The sequence below is a fragment of the Salvelinus alpinus genome, chromosome 5 (genome assembly GCF_045679555.1).
Source record: "Salvelinus alpinus chromosome 5, SLU_Salpinus.1, whole genome shotgun sequence".
In the NCBI taxonomy this organism is placed as follows: Eukaryota; Metazoa; Chordata; class Actinopteri; order Salmoniformes; family Salmonidae; genus Salvelinus; species Salvelinus alpinus.
The window spans coordinates 80,079,403-80,098,452 of NC_092090.1; the positions used below are offsets into that span (position 1 = coordinate 80,079,403).

A 19,050-nucleotide genomic window follows, 5' to 3' on the forward strand; every position below is an offset into this window, starting at 1 on the left:
CTCTACCCCCTGTTCACTGCTAGAATACACTGTCTCTTTACCCCCTGTTCACTGCTAGAATACACTGTCTCTCTACCCCCTGTTCACTCTGCCAGAATACACTGTCTCTCTACCCCCTGTTCACTCTGCCAGAATACACTGTCTCTCTACCCCCTGTTCACTCTGCCAGAATACACTGTCTCTCTACCCCCTGTTCACTCTGCCAGAATACACTGTCTCTCTGCCCCCTGTTCACTCTGCCAGAATACACTGTCTCTCTACCCCCTGTTCACTCTGCCAGGATACACTGTCTCTCTACCCCCTGTTCACTCTGCCAGAATACACTGTCTCTCTACCCCCTGTTCACTCTGCCAGAATACACTGTCTCTCTACCCCCTGTTCACTCTGCCAGAATACACTGTCTCTCTACCCCCTGTTCACTCTGCCAGAATACACTGTCTCTCTACCCCCTGTTCACTCAGCCAGAATACACTGTCTCTCTACCCCCTGTTCACTCTGCCAGAATACACTGTCTCTCTACCCCCTGTTCACTCTGTCAGAATACACTGTCTCTCTACCCCCTGTTCACTCTGCCAGGATACACTGTCTCTCTACCCCCTGTTCACTGCTAGAATACACTGTCTCTCTACCCCCTGTTCACTCTGCCAGAATACACTGTCTCTCTTTCCCCTGTTCACTCTGCCAGAATACACTGTCTCTCTACCCCCTGTTCACTCTGCCAGAATACACTGTCTCTCTACCCCCTGTTCACTCTGCCAGAATACACTGTCTCTCTACCCCCTGTTCACTCTGCCAGGATACACTGTCTCTCTGCCCCCTGTTCACTCTGCCAGAATACACTGTCTCTCTACCCCCTGTTCACTCTGCGAGGATACACTGTCTCTCTACCCCCTGTTCACTCTGCCAGAATACACTGTCTCTCTACCCCCTGTTCACTCTGCCAGAATACACTGTCTCTCTACCCCCTGTTCACTCTGCCAGAATACACTGTCTCTCTACCCCCTGTTCACTCTGCCAGAATACACTGTCTCTCTGCCCCCTGTTCACTCTGCCAGAATACACTGTCTCTCTACCCCCTGTTCACTCTGCCAGGATACACTGTCTCTCTACCCCCTGTTCACTCTGCCAGAATACACTGTCTCTCTACCCCCTGTTCACTCTGCCAGAATACACTGTCTCTCTACCCCCTGTTCACTCTGCCAGAATACACTGTCTCTCTACCCCCTGTTCACTCTGCCAGAATACACTGTCTCTCTACCCCCTGTTCACTCTGCCAGAATACACTGTCTCTCTACCCCCTGTTCACTCTGCCAGGATACACTGTCTCTCTACCCCCTGTTCACTCTGCCAGAATACACTGTCTCTCTACCCCCTGTTCACTCTGCCAGAATACACTGTCTCTCTTCCCCCTGTTCACTCTGCCAGAATACACTGTCTCTCTGCCCCCTGTTCACTCTGCCAGAATACACTGTCTCTCTACCCCCTGTTCACTCTGCCAGAATACACTGCCTCTCTTTCCCCTGTTCACTCTGCCAGAATACACTGTCTCTCTATCCCCTGTTCACTCTGCCAGAATACACTGTCTCTCTACCCCCTGTTCACTCTGCCAGAATACACTGTCTCTCTGCCCCCTGTTCACTCTGCCAGAATACACTGCCTCTCTTTCCCCTGTTCACTCTGCTAGAATACACTGTCTCTCTACCCCCTGTTCACTCTGTCAGAATACACTGTCTCTCTACCCCCTGTTCACTCTGCTAGAATACACTGTCTCTCTACCCCCTGTTCACTGCTAGAATACACTGTCTCTCTACCCCCTGTTCATTCTGCCAGGATACACTGTCTCTCTGCCCCCTGTTCACTCTGCCAGAATACACTGTCTCTCTACCCCCTGTTCACTCTGCCAGAATACACTGTCTCTCTACCCCCTGTTCACTCTGCCAGAATACACTGTCTCTCTACCCCCTGTTCACTCTGCCAGAATACACTGTCTCTCTGCCCCCTGTTCACTCTGCCAGAATACACTGTCTCTCTACCCCCTGTTCACTCTGTCAGAATACACTGTCTCTCTACCCCCTGTTCACTCTGCCAGGATACACTGTCTCTCTACCCCCTGTTCACTCTGCCAGAATACACTGTCTCTCTGCCCCCTGTTCACTCTGCCAGAATACACTGTCTCTCTGCCCCCTGTTCATCTGCTAGAATACACTGTCTCTCTACCCCCTGTTCACTCTGCCAGGATACACTGTCTCTCTACCCCCTGTTCACTCTGCCAGAATACACTGTCTCTCTGCCCCCTGTTCACTCTGCCAGAATACACTGTCTCTCTGCCCCCTGTTCACTCTGCCAGAATACACTGTCTCTCTACCCCCTGTTCACTCTGCCAGAATACACTGTCTCTCTACCCCCTGTTCACTCTGCCAGAATACACTGTCTCTCTACCCCCTGTTCACTCTGCCAGAATACACTGTCTCTCTACCCCCTGTTCACTCTGCCAGAATACACTGTCTCTCTGCCCCCTGTTCACTCTGCCAGAATACACTGTCTCTCTACCCCCTGTTCACTCTGCCAGGATACACTGTCTCTCTACCCCCTGTTCACTCTGCCAGAATACACTGTCTCTCTACCCCCTGTTCACTCTGCCAGAATACACTGTCTCTCTACCCCCTGTTCACTCTGCCAGAATACACTGTCTCTCTACCCCCTGTTCACTCTGCCAGAATACACTGTCTCTCTACCCCCTGTTCACTCTGCCAGAATACACTGTCTCTCTACCCCCTGTTCACTCTGTCAGAATACACTGTCTCTCTACCCCCTGTTCACTCTGCCAGAATACACTGTCTCTCTTCCCCCTGTTCACTCTGCCAGAATACACTGTCTCTCTGCCCCCTGTTCACTCTGCCAGAATACACTGTCTCTCTACCCCCTGTTCACTCTGCCAGAATACACTGCCTCTCTTTCCCCTGTTCACTCTGCCAGAATACACTGTCTCTCTATCCCCTGTTCACTCTGCCAGAATACACTGTCTCTCTACCCCCTGTTCACTCTGCCAGAATACACTGTCTCTCTGCCCCCTGTTCACTCTGCCAGAATACACTGCCTCTCTTTCCCCTGTTCACTCTGCTAGAATACACTGTCTCTCTACCCCCTGTTCACTCTGTCAGAATACACTGTCTCTCTACCCCCTGTTCACTCTGCTAGAATACACTGTCTCTCTACCCCCTGTTCACTGCTAGAATACACTGTCTCTCTACCCCCTGTTCACTCTGCCAGGATACACTGTCTCTCTTCCCCCTGTTCACTCTGCCAGAATACACTGTCTCTCTGCCCCCTGTTCACTCTGCCAGAATACACTGTCTCTCTGCCCCCTGTTCACTCTGTCAGAATACACTGTCTCTCTACCCCCTGTTCACTCTGCCAGGATACACTGTCTCTCTACCCCCTGTTCACTCTGCCAGAATACACTGTCTCTCTACCCCCTGTTCACTCTGCCAGAATACACTGTCTCTCTACCCCCTGTTCACTCTGCCAGAATACACTGTCTCTCTACCCCCTGTTCACTCTGCCAGAATACACTGTCTCTCTACCCCCTGTTCACTCTGCCAGAATACACTGTCTCTCTACCCCCTGTTCACTCTGCCAGGATACACTGTCTCTCTACCCCCTGTTCACTCTGCCAGAATACACTGTCTCTCTACCCCCTGTTCACTCTGCCAGAATACACTGTCTCTCTACCCCCTGTTCACTCTGCCAGAATACACTGTCTCTCTACCCCCTGTTCACTCTGTCAGAATACACTGTCTCTCTACCCCCTGTTCACTCTGCCAGAATACACTGTCTCTCTTCCCCCTGTTCACTCTGCCAGAATACACTGTCTCTCTGCCCCCTGTTCACTCTGCCAGAATACACTGTCTCTCTACCCCCTGTTCACTCTGCCAGAATACACTGTCTCTCTGCCCCCTGTTCACTCTGCCAGAATACACTGCCTCTCTTTCCCCTGTTCACTCTGCCAGAATACACTGTCTCTCTACCCCCTGTTCACTCTGTCAGAATACACTGTCTCTCTACCCCCTGTTCACTCTGCTAGAATACACTGTCTCTCTACCCCCTGTTCACTGCTAGAATACACTGTCTCTCTACCCCCTGTTCACTCTGCCAGGATACACTGTCTCTCTACCCCCTGTTCACTCTGCTAGAATACACTGTCTCTCTACCCCCTGTTCACTCTGCCAGAATACACTGTCTCTCTACCCCCTGTTCACTCTGCTAGAATACACTGTCTCTCTACCCCCTGTTCACTGCTAGAATACACTGTCTCTCTACCCCCTGTTCACTCTGCCAGGATACACTGTCTCTCTGCCCCCTGTTCACTCTGTCAGAATACACTGTCTCTCTACCCCCTGTTCACTCTGCCAGAATACACTGTCTCTCTACCCCCTGTTCACTCTGCCAGAATACACTGTCTCTCTACCCCCTGTTCACTCTGCCAGAATACACTGTCTCTCTGCCCCCTGTTCACTCTGCCAGAATACACTGTCTCTCTACCCCCTGTTCACTCTGTCAGAATACACTGTCTCTCTACCCCCTGTTCACTCTGCCAGGATACACTGTCTCTCTACCCCCTGTTCATTCTGCCAGAATACACTGTCTCTCTGCCCCCTGTTCACTCTGCCAGAATACACTGTCTCTCTGCCCCCTGTTCACTGCTAGAATACACTGTCTCTCTACCCCCTGTTCACTCTGCCAGGATACACTGTCTCTCTACCCCCTGTTCACTCTGCCAGAATACACTGTCTCTCTGCCCCCTGTTCACTCTGCCAGAATACACTGTCTCTCTACCCCCTGTTCACTCTGCCAGAATACACTGTCTCTCTACCCCCTGTTCACTCTGCCAGAATACACTGTCTCTCTACCCCCTGTTCACTCTGCCAGAATACACTGTCTCTCTACCCCCTGTTCACTCTGCCAGAATACACTGTCTCTCTGCCCCCTGTTCACTCTGCCAGAATACACTGTCTCTCTACCCCCTGTTCACTCTGCCAGGATACACTGTCTCTCTACCCCCTGTTCACTCTGCCAGAATACACTGTCTCTCTACCCCCTGTTCACTCTGCCAGAATACACTGTCTCTCTACCCCCTGTTCACTCTGCCAGAATACACTGTCTCTCTACCCCCTGTTCACTCTGCCAGAATACACTGTCTCTCTACCCCCTGTTCACTCTGCCAGAATACACTGTCTCTCTACCCCCTGTTCACTCTGTCAGAATACACTGTCTCTCTACCCCCTGTTCACTCTGCCAGAATACACTGTCTCTCTTCCCCCTGTTCACTCTGCCAGAATACACTGTCTCTCTGCCCCCTGTTCACTCTGCCAGAATACACTGTCTCTCTACCCCCTGTTCACTCTGCCAGAATACACTGCCTCTCTTTCCCCTGTTCACTCTGCCAGAATACACTGTCTCTCTATCCCCTGTTCACTCTGCCAGAATACACTGTCTCTCTATCCCCTGTTCACTCTGCCAGAATACACTGTCTCTCTACCCCCTGTTCACTCTGCCAGAATACACTGTCTCTCTGCCCCCTGTTCACTCTGCCAGAATACACTGCCTCTCTTTCCCCTGTTCACTCTGCTAGAATACACTGTCTCTCTTTCCCCTGTTCACTCTGCTAGAATACACTGTCTCTCTACCCCCTGTTCACTCTGTCAGAATACACTGTCTCTCTACCCCCTGTTCACTCTGCCAGAATACACTGTCTCTCTACCCCCTGTTCACTCTGCTAGAATACACTGTCTCTCTACCCCCTGTTCACTCTGCCAGAATACACTGTCTCTCTGCCCCCTGTTCACTCTGCTCAGAATACACTGTCTCTCTACCCCCTGTTCACTCTGCCAGAATACACTGTCTCTCTACCCCCTGTTCACTCTGCCAGAATACACTGTCTCTCTACCCCCTGTTCACTCTGCCAGAATACACTGTCTCTCTGCCCCCTGTTCACTCTGCCAGAATACACTGTCTCTCTACCCCCTGTTCACTCTGCCAGAATACACTGTCTCTCTACCCCCTGTTCACTCTGCCAGAATACACTGTCTCTCTACCCCCTGTTCACTCTGCCAGAATACACTGTCTCTCTGCCCCCTGTTCACTCTGCCAGAATACACTGTCTCTCTACCCCCTGTTCACTCTGCCAGAATACACTGTCTCTCTACCCCCTGTTCACTCTGCCAGAATACACTGTCTCTCTGCCCCCTGTTCACTCTGCCAGAATACACTGTCTCTCTACCCCCTGTTCACTCTGCTAGAATACACTGTCTCTCTACCCCCTGTTCATTCTGCCAGAATACACTGTCTCTCTGCCCCCTGTTCACTCTGCCAGAATACACTGTCTCTCTGCCCCCTGTTCACTGCTAGAATACACTGTCTCTCTACCCCCTGTTCACTCTGCCAGGATACACTGTCTCTCTACCCCCTGTTCACTCTGCCAGAATACACTGTCTCTCTGCCCTCTGTTCACTCTGCCAGGATACACTGTCTCTCTACCCCCTGTTCACTCTGCCATAACACACTGTCTCTCTTTAATACACTGTCTCCACCCCAACCTACCTGCACATAGACCCCCTCTTTCTCTGTTCCTATACAAACCCTGACAGATTCCCGACTTTACTGAAGCTAAGCCTCCTGACCCTTTGTTTTTCTCCCCCTTCCACCAGAAACTGCTGGGGAACTCTCTGCTGAAGCTGGAGGGTGATGACAGACTTGACATCAACTGTACACTCCCCCTCACAGACCAGGTAATATAGATGGCAAGCATATAGTGGGAAACAGCCAACCAGCCATTGAGTGTTATGGATAGATTAGTTTCTTCCCTGTGTTGTTAACATACAGTACCAGTCAAAAGTTTGGACACACCTACTCATTCCAGGATTTTTCTTTATTTTTAATACTTTCTACATTGGAGAATAATAATGAAGACATCAGAACTATGAGATAACACATGGAATCATGTAGTAACCAGAAAGTGTTAAACAAATCAAAATATATTCTTCAAAGTAGCAACCCTTTGCCTTGATGACAGCTTTGCACACACTTGGCATTCTCTCAACCAGATCCATGAGGTAGTCACCTGGAATGCATTTCAATTAACAGGTGTGCCTTGTTAATTTGTGGAATTTCTTTCCTTCTTAATGCGTTTGAGCCTTACTGTGACAAGGTAGGGGTGGTATACAGAAGATAGCCCTATTTGGTAAAATACCAAGTCCATATTATGGCAATAACAGCTCAAGTAAGCTCAATAACTTTAAACGTTTTTTCAAGTGCAGTCACAAAAACCATCAAGCGCTATGATGAAATTGGCTCTCATGAGGACCGCCACAGGAAAGGAAGACCCCTCAGAGTTACCTCTGCTGCAGAGGATAAGTTGAGTGGCCTCCTTGCTCGCACACGCTTTTTCAGTTCTGCCCACAAATTTTCTATAGGATGAGGTCAGGGCTTTGTGATGGCCACTAAAATACCTTGACTTTGTTGTCCTTAAGAGTTTGAAGGTAGGCATTGAAATATATCCACAGGTACACCTCCAATTGACTCAAATGTGGTCAATTAGACTATCAGAAGCTTCTAAAGCTTCTGGAATTTTTCAAGCTGTTTAAAGGCACAGTCAACTTAGTGTATGTAAACTTCTGACCCACTGGAATTATGATACAGTGAATTATAAGTGAAATAATCTGTAAATAATTGTCATGCACAAAGTAGATGTCCTAACCGACTTTCCAAAACTATAGTTTGTTAACAAGAAATGTGTGGAGTGGTTGAAAAACTAGTTTGAATGACTTCAACCTAAGTGTATGTAAACTTCCGACTTCAACTGTAGCTGTCATCAAGGCAGAGAGTGGCTACTTTGAAGAATCTCCAATATAAAATATATTTTGATTTGTTTAACACTTTTTAAGTTACTACATAATTCCATAATTCCAATGTAAAAATCAGTAAAAATAAAGAAAAACCCTGGAATGAGTAAGTGTGTCCAAACCTTTGACTGGTACTGTATATGCACTTCATGTAGTGCCACACTATCAGTGATGTGAGTCTGGTCTCTCCCCTCCCACAGATAGTGTTAGTGGGCTCTGAGGAGGGTCTGTACGCCCTGAATCTGATCAAGAACTCCCTGACCCACATCCCTGGCCTGGGCTCCGTCTTCCAGATCCACATCATGAAAGAACATGAAAAGCTGCTGATGATTGTTGGTGAGACAGCCGACTTGACTCCACGAGTGATAACAGCACATATACATAGTCTACTACTGTCTAACTTATTTGTCAGTCAGACTGAATTTAATATAGGTGTAATGTCTGTGTTTGTCCTGTAGGGGATGAGAGGGCGCTGTGTCTGGTGGAGATTAAAAAGGTGAAGCAGTCTCTGGCCCAGTCCCACCTGCCTGCCCAGTCTGAACTGGAACCATTTATCTTTGAGACGGTCAAGGGATGCCACCTCTTCTCTGCAGGCAGAGTAAGGTTTTCACTGGTTTTCAATGGTTTGGGGACATTGTTTCAGTTGGTTATCCCTTGGCAGAAGAAATGTTTATCCCTTATGCTAGCTGTGTGGCTGATGTTGTGGATTTGTCTATCTACAGATAGATAATGGGCCTTGTATCTGTGCTGCAATGCCTAACAAGATTACAATTCTGCGTTACAATGATAACCTCAACAAGTTCTGCATTCGCAAGGTGAGTATCACCTCAATGTGCACTACACACAAATAATCAGATGGAATGATAAACACATCATTTTCTGGTTACAGAGGACATTTAATTAACCCTCAAGAGAGCTCACAGTGACTAGACATGCACCTCATTTATATTGAACTGTAGCTGAAGAAAATCTGTTCCTCCTATCAGTTAATCAGTTGTATTCCCTCGGTAGTCCCCTAACGCCCTCCTTCCTCCACCCCTCTATCAGGAGATAGAGACTCTGGAGCCCTGCAGCTGCCTCCACCTGACCAGCTACAGCATCATCATCGGCACCAACAAGTTCTATGAGGTTGAGATGAAGCAGTATGGTCTGGAGGGTTAGTGGGCTTTTTGGAGTCGTTTTTTTTACTGTACAGTTTCTCAGTAAACCCACTGGAACTCATGTGTACCAAAAAATGTAATGTTGCCAATCCAAAAGTGCTACATGTAAATTAGCCACTCAACTGCACATTTTAAAGGTTGATGCCACGAAATCATTTCCATTACATTTCTTTATCTGTGACAGAGAGCGTGTTGTACTCTGTGTCGCCCCTGTAGAGTTCCTGGATAAGAAGGACGTGTCTCTGGCCTCGGCAGTGTTTGCTTCCTCCTGCCACAGCTTCCCCATCTCCATAATGCAGGTCACCAGCACTCTGCAGAAGGAGGAGTACCTGCTCTGCTTCCATGGTGAGATCGGCCTTGACATTTGCAATTTAAATAAATGTATCTTAACAATCTGTGATATTGTATTTCCTGTTTTACTGTACATATTGGAAGAAATTGTTTGTGTTGTATTTCCCACACACAACCTATGTACTGTATATTGCCCACAGAATGATTGTAAAACATTCCAAGGTACATTCATCTACACTATTGTTCTGTCACAGAGTTTGGAGTGTTTGTGGACGCATATGGACGAAGGAGCCGCACTGAAGAGATCAAATGGAGCCGTCTGCCCCTGGCCTTCGGTGTGTATAGAAAAGCTTTGTCTTCATACAGTACACTTCTAACAAAGTGGTATACGTTGTGGTGGATTTGACGCAATATTGTCATAACATGCTACGAATGTGTATGCCATGCCTTTTGTAATGTAACCCTTTCCCTCTCGGTCTTGCACAGCTTACAGAGAGCCCTACCTGTTTGTGACATATTTTAACTCTTTGGATGTGATCGAGGTTCAGGGACATGCTGCACTTGGGTAAAGGAAAACGACTGAAATACGAACTTACACAATAAGAACTTGATTATGACAAATGCATCAGTATTCATCTGAGTATGCAACCACAATCAATAAGACACATTGAGAATAACACATAGTACAATAATAGAGAAATTATCTCCAATAATATTCCCTGTCTGATGCTAATTGTTCTATTCATCCATTGTGCTAAATGGCAGAAGTTATTGATTTATTTGTCCAGTAGGCCATTAAGCATGATGTTATTACTTCCTCTCAACTCACTGAATTGAATGCTGGGTAGTGTATTTCCAGACTTAATCCTAACCCTGCCTCTCTATGTACCTGTGTGTAGCCCTCCAGTGCTAGCCCACCTAGACATCCCTAACCCCCGTTACCTGGGTCCAGCCATCTCTTCTGGGGCCATCTACCTGGCCTCCTCCTACCAGAACAAGCTGCGGGTCATCTGCTGCAAGGGCAACCTGGTCAGGGAGTCTGGGGAGTTGCAGAGGACCGGCTCTAGCCGCGGGTGAGCTCTCACTGTCATGTTCTAGACCCCAAACCTTTAGCTAATGGCCCTGAACTACTGTACCATCAACTACTTCTATGGTGAAGGGTAGTACTTGCACATACAAGTAAACAAAGGAAACTAGATACACTGGGTTACAAGTCTAATGCTAAATGTTGGAAGGGTATACAGTGCCACCTACTGTTTTGAGTTTTCATTGCTGATACTTAGCAAAGCTTGGCAGCCAAATATATTTTAGCCATTGGTATTGTTTTAGTCATTAGTTATTGTTTCAATTAAAGCCTAAATCTGTATTCATGGTTTTATCGATCTGACTTTTGTCTCATTTGAGCTGAAACAACAACAGCCTATTTGTCTCCATACATTTGTCTTCTGCTCTGGCATCTACAGCAGCCCCAGTAAGAGAGGACCACCTACATACACAGAGCACATCTCCAAGCGTCTGGCCTCGGCCCCTAGCGGCCATGAGGGGCTTCACCGTGAGCCCAGCACACCACACCGCTTCCGGGAGGGCCGCACTGAGTTCCGGCGTGACAAGTCCCCGGCGCGCCCCCTGGACAGAGAGAAGTCCCCAGGCCCCAGACTGGACAGCCGTAGAGAGAGGTCCCCTGGGAGGTTTGATGACCGCCAACGTCTCCACACCGGCTCTGACCGCCGCACACAGCTCACCCCCGTCAACAAGGTACAGTTACACAGCCACACTAGGAATTATATCTCGATTACATCGACTGCCCAATTTTTTTTATGATTGATTGTGAAGCTGGCACACTCAATAGTGCAGTACTACATATGAGTAGAGTTGATCTTCTGTGACCGAGTTTCTATGGCTATCTATCTCTGTATTTTAGGTGTGGGACCAGTCGTCTGTGTGAGTAACACAAGGAGAGGTTTTGGAGAGGAGCTGTGTGACCCTTTGTCCACTCTGCACATGGTTATGCCATCTAAGGGTGACCAACCAGAAAACCCATCGCCTGTATATAGTGCAATCTGGATTCATTTGCCAACACACTATTGCACTGGGGAAATTTCCTTTGACAATCTTCCCCTTTCTGATATGTGTATTCATTGCTATGGTCCTATGGCAGATAGTTGTTCAACAGAGCAGCATTAGCAGGGAACCCCTGTGGATCTAATGGGTCGAGGATATAAACCTTTATAAGTACTAAAATCAAAGTTGTAAATATTGTTCCAGTTTTTATAGCGAAAAGGGAATAGTAGGCTGGTAAAGCCAAGTCTATATTTTTTAAGGACATGTTTCTAATGATGTTGCAGGGAGAGAAATCTAATCTCAAAATCTCATCTTCATCATCCCAGATACAATACTGTAATTTTTGCTTTTCTATGGACGGTCAATGTGCCAACATTTAATCACCCATGTACTGTACAAATAATATGGGTTCCGAGAAGGCAATACTCATGAGCTTTTCACTTTGTACTTGAGATTAAGGGCTCTATTCAATCTGCATCGCAGAAATTCAGCTTTACAGCATGATTGAAATTTATAAGCAATGTTAGTGGTTTAGCAGACTGCATTCACGGTAAACGCTGCATGTCGGCTCAACCTGAAATCACCTTTACATTTCTATCACGGAATCTGTAACGCTTCAGCTTTAAAGACTGAATAGAGCCCTAACTGTGCAGGATTCCAAATTCATTGTTTCTACATGACCAGTCTTCTTTTTGATTAAATGGACTTTGATATCTAATTGCATATGATTGCTTAATAACAGTTATTGTCTTACCATACTAATGGACAAAATAAATGTTAGGCTACAAGTGTTCCTTGTATTAAATATACCTAAGATGAATAATACGCCTATAAACTTTGTCTTTGATTTGAAACAGCAGGCAGTGGAAATGGCTGACCATTAGTCTGCTGCCTGCAGCTGCTTATTATGGTACAGATGTCCTGTTCTTACTTCTGTGCAGTGAACTAACTATGAAGTCCAGTAATCGTCAGGGTTCGTCACTATTATCGCTTCTTTTTCAATTGATAAAATAAGACATTTGTCACATCAGAAGAGCATGAGTAATTCAGAGCAGCAGTTTCTTTTTTTTAACCTTGATTTTTGGTTTGTGTTTTTCTGTCATGTATTCACATGAACTTGTTTTCAATAAGTATACATTGTTGCAAGACAACTAAAGGTTTTTCTTAATTTTTGTACATACATTAAAGATGATTGAGCTACCCTGGCAATGTGTCAAGATATGTCCTTTTTTTGTACCATACATCTTACATATCATTTTCATTTTGCATGAGAAACTATTCCGGCTAGCAAATAACACATGGAAATAGCCCACTTTATTTTCCTTTAATTCTACATCAATGTAATGCTCTTTAAAGTAAATTCAACAAAACAAAATAAACATACTAAACAAAAAGAGCACTTGTTACAAGAAACTGCTATGTCCTGTTACAGGAAACAGCTACAAAGTCCTCTTTGACCGACGAGACATGAGAAGGTTGAAAGTGCTTGTTAAGGATAATGGTGAAGGAGGAAAACAAATCAAAAGCACAGTAGTTATCCCTTTATTACACAGGTTGGTGGCAATTTAATTGGGGAGGACGGGCTCATGGTAATAGCTGGAGCGGGAATAGTATCAAATAGATTAAACACATGGTTTCCATGCATTTGATGCCATTCCATTTTCGCTGGTCGGGCCATTGCTGAGGAGAGACGGCTCATAATAGACTCCACTGCTTTGTTAGAGACCTGTATAAGAAGTGCTTGGCACCAGTTTCCCTCTGACATACAGACACACGCTTGCTCGGAAACACTTGCATTTACACCGGATTCTTGGGCCATTGCAGGGATGCCTCCTATGTGGAACTACGTGATGGGCAGCTTCTTAAATCACACGAGGGAAGAGAAATGAAAGCCAAAGAAGATCAAAATAACTCAAAAAAAAACAACTGGACGAAGTGTAAGGGCTCCTCCAGACAGACAATGTGTAAATCCAACCCCTCCACATACTCCCATCATCATATCCAGCTATGCCCCACAACAGCACCAAAAGAAAAACAGGCTCATCCCTCATGGGAGTCCTTCTGTGGGTGACATAATACTGAATAGAACAGACTCATTTTCAGCTTTATTGTTTGATGTATTACTGTGACAGTGTCTACTTTAACTGAAATGCTGTGCAAAACAATGCCACTTTTTTTTCTAATTCGCATTCATGGATTGTTAGCCAAGTTTGCTGCCCCTCATCGTGCCTGTAACGGTGAAACTGCCCTACAGCCTCTAGCCTCGCCATGCCAGAGTGCGACAGGGACACTAATGGAAGCCAGAAGTAAATGAGTGTCTAAAGGAGCATTACTCTGGACCTAATTTAGCCCTCAATGTCAAACCTCAGTTTGGGAAATTATGACCAGAAAGACCCACATGGCTTTGAGATCTGAAGCTATGGACTACTTAGTCCAACCATTGAAATGTACACAGTATAAGCTATTCAGGGGGTCATTGAAAGAGATCAACAGTCAAGAGTTTGGTCTAAGCCCTCAGATGGTTTACAAGATGGCAGTCCAAACTATACATGGCTCTTTCACACAGTCTGCTGATCAGATAGAGAGTTGTGAATAATAACAATTGCTGAAATCCTGTGATTCATTTGTGTCCTGCTAGTACGACAAGTGGCATTATTAATGATTGGCAGTCTTGAAGGATATCATTTTGGACATAGTATAGGGTTGTATTTGTACATTTAATGCTCGTAAAACCCAAAAATCATTAATAACAAAAGGCCAATATTGATGGCGAACATCTGAAAAGCAAATATCAACTACTACAAGCGCAGTGAGAATATCTGTGTGCATGTATGAGTGTGTGGAGCTCCTGTCTGTATGGTAGAGGTAGTGTGTACATGTACTGTATATGAGTGGGGTATGTGTGACCGTATGTGAGTGGGAGGTGGGGGTATAGTATAGGTTGTTGTTTCTGACCACCATTCTGTCAGTGCATGGGAATCTCATTGATTTGGGCCATCTTCTCTCACGGCCCTTAAGATCCACTACTGATAAACACTGATTATCCTGTGGCAATGGAATTGTCTAAATTTGAGACAGCAATTCAAGAATAAAACATCAATAAATAATGAAAAAGGTACTGATAGCAATAAAATGGAAAACCACTGCAGCATCAAAACAGGAACATACCCGCTTCAAAAAAAAAATAGATTCCTGTTTCCAACAAGTTGAAAGTATCGTTTTTTTCTGCAATCAGCAAAAAGATACAAATGAAAAGGTTTATGGTGACTAATTTGGTGAGCCACTCTAAAAGGATTCTTCTATACATCGTTTCTTAAACGCTATATACTTATCTGAATATATTATTTATGTTACAAAAATGTATCTGAGAGGAGTTTATTGAAGAGAGATGAAATAAGTGACTTCTCAATTCAGCTGGAGAAAACCGAGCTAACCAGCTAACAACAACACCCTCTAGTGTCACTGGATGTTCCACAGAGACACAGTACTAGACATTTCATCCCCTTGTACTATCCAGCACTTCCTCGGTTTATATAGGACATGACGCAATGGTGGTTATGAGGATGTTCAAAGGAAAAGATTGTGATGCATGTATGACTCTCAACTAAATATTTTAGGGCTGTTTCATTATGTTCAACTAATAGCAAGGAATTTAGTTACTAAATTAGCAGTCAGTGTTGGGTAATAATTCCCCCATCCTGCAGACGAGGACACATTGGTAAATGAGTTTGTCATCACAGGGGGAAACTGATACAGAAACATGACTAAAGCACATCCCTTAGTGTCCCCATGACAACCATTACACCACTTCCTATTAAACCCTGGTTGTGATGGATTGAACGTGATGTCATGTCCACTTCAGTGCCACCATGCTCCAAGTGCCTGCTGGGTAAATTGGGGGGGTCATCCTAATTTGAAGTGATGGGCATGAAGGCAGAGTAAATAAATGCATTTCCACAGCCTCTCCTCGAGCTTATTTAGGTCTCTGAAAACAAGTGACAACGCCAAATTAAATTTATGCCGTTCAAAACAACTGGAAACTTGTGAAAAAACGAGCTCCGACCGGGAAAAATCTGTGTGAACAGTCATCCAACTCGGAATTCCAACTTGGGCATTCAGGCCTCTTTCTAGAGCTCCGACTTTCGGACCTGACGATCACTGACATGATTGATCTGAGTTCCCAGTCGTTTTGAACGCGGCATTGGTTCAGAAGCTCTGTCATAATACCAGCTGTCAACATTATCTACATCGTCTACCATTAGTGTGTGGCACCTATTCATGCCAAGAGAGTTGCAAAATGGAACCAGCTAGGAGAGGATTCATACTTTGATGCAATTCAAAAACTAACACTTGTTAGATCTCAGTAACTCCCAAATACCCTCCCTGCTTAGGGCAGAGTCCTAACTTCAGACACATAACTCAAGTTGAAATTCTGCCCAAGTTCATCCAGGTGTTCCCCAGAAGTCAATGGAAGGCCGTGCCAACACAGTCCAGCCCTATTCTGGACACTAGAAGTGGTTTCTGAAGCACTGGAGCTGTTCTTCCATTCTGTCCCAAATCTCGCCACTGTCCAACAGAAAAGTCCCCAGGGGATGGATGATGCTACCACTCCTGTAAGAACTAGAAGTGGGTAAAAAAAAAGAAAAGAAGATGAACAAGCCCTCAAGAAGACTTTACAGCATCATTCGGAGATGACCCTCTCCTGGACAGCGGGACCAAACAGGACAGTGGGACCAAACAGGCTATCCTTGCTCTATCGCTGTCCCAGTCCTACACCACGTCGACAAACACTACCAGCAGTCCTCTGTGTGTTGTCACACACACCCTTCCGTCAATCTTTCCTTTCATCCATTCCTGTGCATAACCACCATGCTTAGCAAAGTGCTTAGCATCTAGCAAAAACACCTTGTTCACCTCCTCCACTACATCTGGCATTGCAGACCTATATACATGAAAATCCATATTTTGCAGCACACACGTACATGGGACATTCTGCAGCTCCTGAGCTCATCAGTAGTGTGCCTGACTGTGTCAGTGGCTAGCTGAGTATTGGCTGGGGGGCTCGGCCTAGCCCCTCCCAGGGCCCTAGTTGGAGCTGGCTGTGATGGGTTCTTCCAGCTCCAGTTCCATGGGATTGGGAGCTGTATTGATCTGGAGGCTGCCGTAGCAGGTCTTACAAACACGGGTGGGCTCAAACAGCTGCTGGCTTGGCACAGGTATCTTCTGGTCGCAGCAGCTGGCACAGAATACATTCCCACAGTTCCTACAGGGGGAGACAGTGAGACAGCACAGGTTCAGTCTCCATCACAGAGGGGCTGTTTAGTGGATATGAGAGAAAATTTCATGCAGCAATTAGAAGTAAGACCCTTTGATTTAATATGTAGGGCACAATCTTTATACTCATCATAAGTTGTTATATTGACACCCCGATAAGAAAACCTGACATGGTCCTGTATGTTTTCAGACTAGTGGCTCAACACTTTGGTCACTGATTAGACATTTCCAGGTGGAAGTATTGGCGAAAGGACTGAAAACCAAAACTTCCCCTATAGCCCAATCACTAAATGCACCCCTTGCACTGCCATGAAAAACAGATGTGTTGTTAATACATATTTGCAGACAACTGCCAGCCATTCTCAGCTTCATGCTCATACCTTCCACATGACAAATGACCAGACAGGAGATGGCCATCACGGTCATGTGAGAGCCATCTGACTTTCTTAAGGAGAATGCTGCCAAAATAAAGTGTCTGAGCGGGGTGGTTTTACAATAGGTAAGGGGTGGGTTAGGTTAGGATGAAGTCAACCAAAAAGGTGGAGCAATGCAGGATTAGCGGGACGGTAGGAGAGAGGGGAGAGAGGGGACAGTGAAGCCGTATCTCACCAGACCTCTTGGACAGGCTCCCTGTCACTGTGGAGGAGAGGGTACAGAATGGACAAGAGCAACCATCAGTGTGGCCCAGACCAGACTCACAAACACTGCTCTCTCATCTAGTCTACACTGCTAATACAGACAACATCTCTCCCTATCACACTCACTCAGATACTGTAGAAACCCTACTTTCCCAGTTCCATGCATAACAAACACTAGACCTCTTTACATAGGCTGCTCCCATTACAGCACAGATTCAAAAACGTTCCTTCACTGTGGTCTTGACTGGATGATACCAGTAGCACATACTATGAAAAGGTCGGTCTTGAATGGCCTTGATTTAAACTGCGCATTCAAACAATCTCTAAATTACACTAGAAGTCTGCACTCAGCCCTAAACAGTTTTGCAAACGTCACAAATAGCCCAAATGTTAACGTATTCCCAACAAGCTAATTGTCATGTAAGGCCTTTACACCTGGGCTCAAACACAAGGCGCCTTTTAAAAGCTCCAGTTGGCATAACAGGGAAGAAACTAAACTAAGGTGCTCTATTTGTAGGCTACAATGTGGCATTGTGAGCATTCTGTTGGACATGGACCAAAATGGTGCTGGTAAACTAGTTCGCTGACTATGGCTTAACCAAAAGGTACAGACAGCTTATAGATATGCAGCTTTTGGAGCACCGTGGAAATCTAAATAGCAGTGGCAACATGTTGAAGCTGTCCCACATTGGCCCAGAGTACCAGGGAATTAGAAAGGATAACAATATGAGGAAATGAGAAAACCAAGAGAGGCAATGCAGAGACTACAGGACCCGCATGGCAGATCTGTCCCATTCATAAGCACATCCACAACATCCATGAAGAAAACAAAATGTTTGTCTTCCCTCACAAAATGGTAATGATAAATGATAATGAAAATTGTCATTCTATTACTGATGCCTGCGGGCATAAGGCTAATCACATCACAACACCTGAATTACAAGCCATACATTTGCAAAGCAAAAAAAGACCCAAACAGAACAGCAGCAGGATCTCAGGGGGAAGGAAGAAAAAAAAATGAGTAGAAAACTGATATCAACAAGTTTGAGCTGAGGCAGTGTCTCCTGAGTTAAGTCTCATCACAAGTGATAGCAGTGTGTCTAAGGGCAGCCAAGGCCCGGTTCAAACCATAGCAAGGACAAAAAAGCCTGTGGTTGGGTACCTGCAGTGATGCTTCCTGGTGGCGAGCCAGAACCTACTCTCACACCCGTAGCACTGGGCTGCCAAGTGGTCCGGGTACCAGCGGGTCACCTGCAACAGGTAGCCAAATGGCAGTTCTCAGCTAGCATCTTAAGGTCAGCCAAACTTTATCTGTAAACTCCCAGTCTCTACAGCCACTATAGTCCATCATTCATCTTCCACCCCTCCTCCAGGTCCCGTATTGTAGCATCCCATTCGGCCAGGCAGCTTACCTCAGTGTCATTCTTGTCCACCTGCTCCCAGCTAGCCTCGGAGAAGAGCTCTGTGCTGCAGCGGGACAGGCAGCTAGCATCCAGGTTATACTCAGAGTCTGTCATTGAGGTCTGAGTGGGAGGGAATGAGATAACAGAAACTCAGTATCTTTGTAATTTCACATCTGACTAAATATTAACAATTAAGTGGTTCTCCCCTCAAATGTCTAGTTCCAGCACTGTCAGTCTGATCAAATCGTTTTTGAAAATGCTCACTCAAATCAACTTAGTCACAGCTCTTAACTGCCAAGTCATCTCTCTGCAGGACGAGGCC

General features: G+C 45.9%; 2 protein-coding genes across 10 annotated transcripts in view; one reads left to right on the forward strand and one right to left on the reverse strand.

Annotated features, from left to right (window-relative positions):
- The window catches only part of LOC139576950 (citron rho-interacting kinase-like), a 97,368-nt gene extending 84,010 nt beyond the window's left edge, over nucleotides 1-13,358 (forward strand). For all 7 annotated transcript variants that reach the window (XM_071403580.1, XM_071403578.1, XM_071403576.1 and 4 more), the window contains 11 exons: nucleotides 6,708-6,788; nucleotides 8,102-8,237; nucleotides 8,360-8,499; nucleotides 8,624-8,716; nucleotides 8,949-9,057; nucleotides 9,278-9,406; nucleotides 9,607-9,687; nucleotides 9,839-9,917; nucleotides 10,252-10,425; nucleotides 10,816-11,107; nucleotides 11,274-13,358. In XM_071403580.1, coding sequence (XP_071259681.1) covers nucleotides 6,708-6,788; nucleotides 8,102-8,237; nucleotides 8,360-8,499; nucleotides 8,624-8,716; nucleotides 8,949-9,057; nucleotides 9,278-9,406; nucleotides 9,607-9,687; nucleotides 9,839-9,917; nucleotides 10,252-10,425; nucleotides 10,816-11,107; nucleotides 11,274-11,297 — 1,338 coding nt within the window. In that variant the 3' untranslated portion in view covers nucleotides 11,298-13,358. The remainder of the gene's footprint in view (nucleotides 1-6,707; nucleotides 6,789-8,101; nucleotides 8,238-8,359; nucleotides 8,500-8,623; nucleotides 8,717-8,948; nucleotides 9,058-9,277; nucleotides 9,407-9,606; nucleotides 9,688-9,838; nucleotides 9,918-10,251; nucleotides 10,426-10,815; nucleotides 11,108-11,273) is intronic.
- Nucleotides 13,359-16,360: 3,002 nt separating this feature from the next.
- Nucleotides 16,361-19,050, reverse strand: part of LOC139576951 (phosphatidylinositol-3,5-bisphosphate 3-phosphatase MTMR3-like) — a 28,054-nt gene continuing 25,364 nt past the window's right edge. For 2 of the 3 annotated variants that reach the window (XM_071403584.1, XM_071403585.1), the window contains 4 exons: nucleotides 18,738-18,848; nucleotides 18,488-18,576; nucleotides 17,297-17,323; nucleotides 16,361-16,676 (listed from right to left, as the gene is read on the reverse strand). In XM_071403584.1, coding sequence (XP_071259685.1) covers nucleotides 16,499-16,676; nucleotides 17,297-17,323; nucleotides 18,488-18,576; nucleotides 18,738-18,848 — 405 coding nt within the window. In that variant the 3' untranslated portion in view covers nucleotides 16,361-16,498. The remainder of the gene's footprint in view (nucleotides 16,677-17,296; nucleotides 17,324-18,487; nucleotides 18,577-18,737; nucleotides 18,849-19,050) is intronic. The other variant, XM_071403586.1, reaches the window with a different exon arrangement.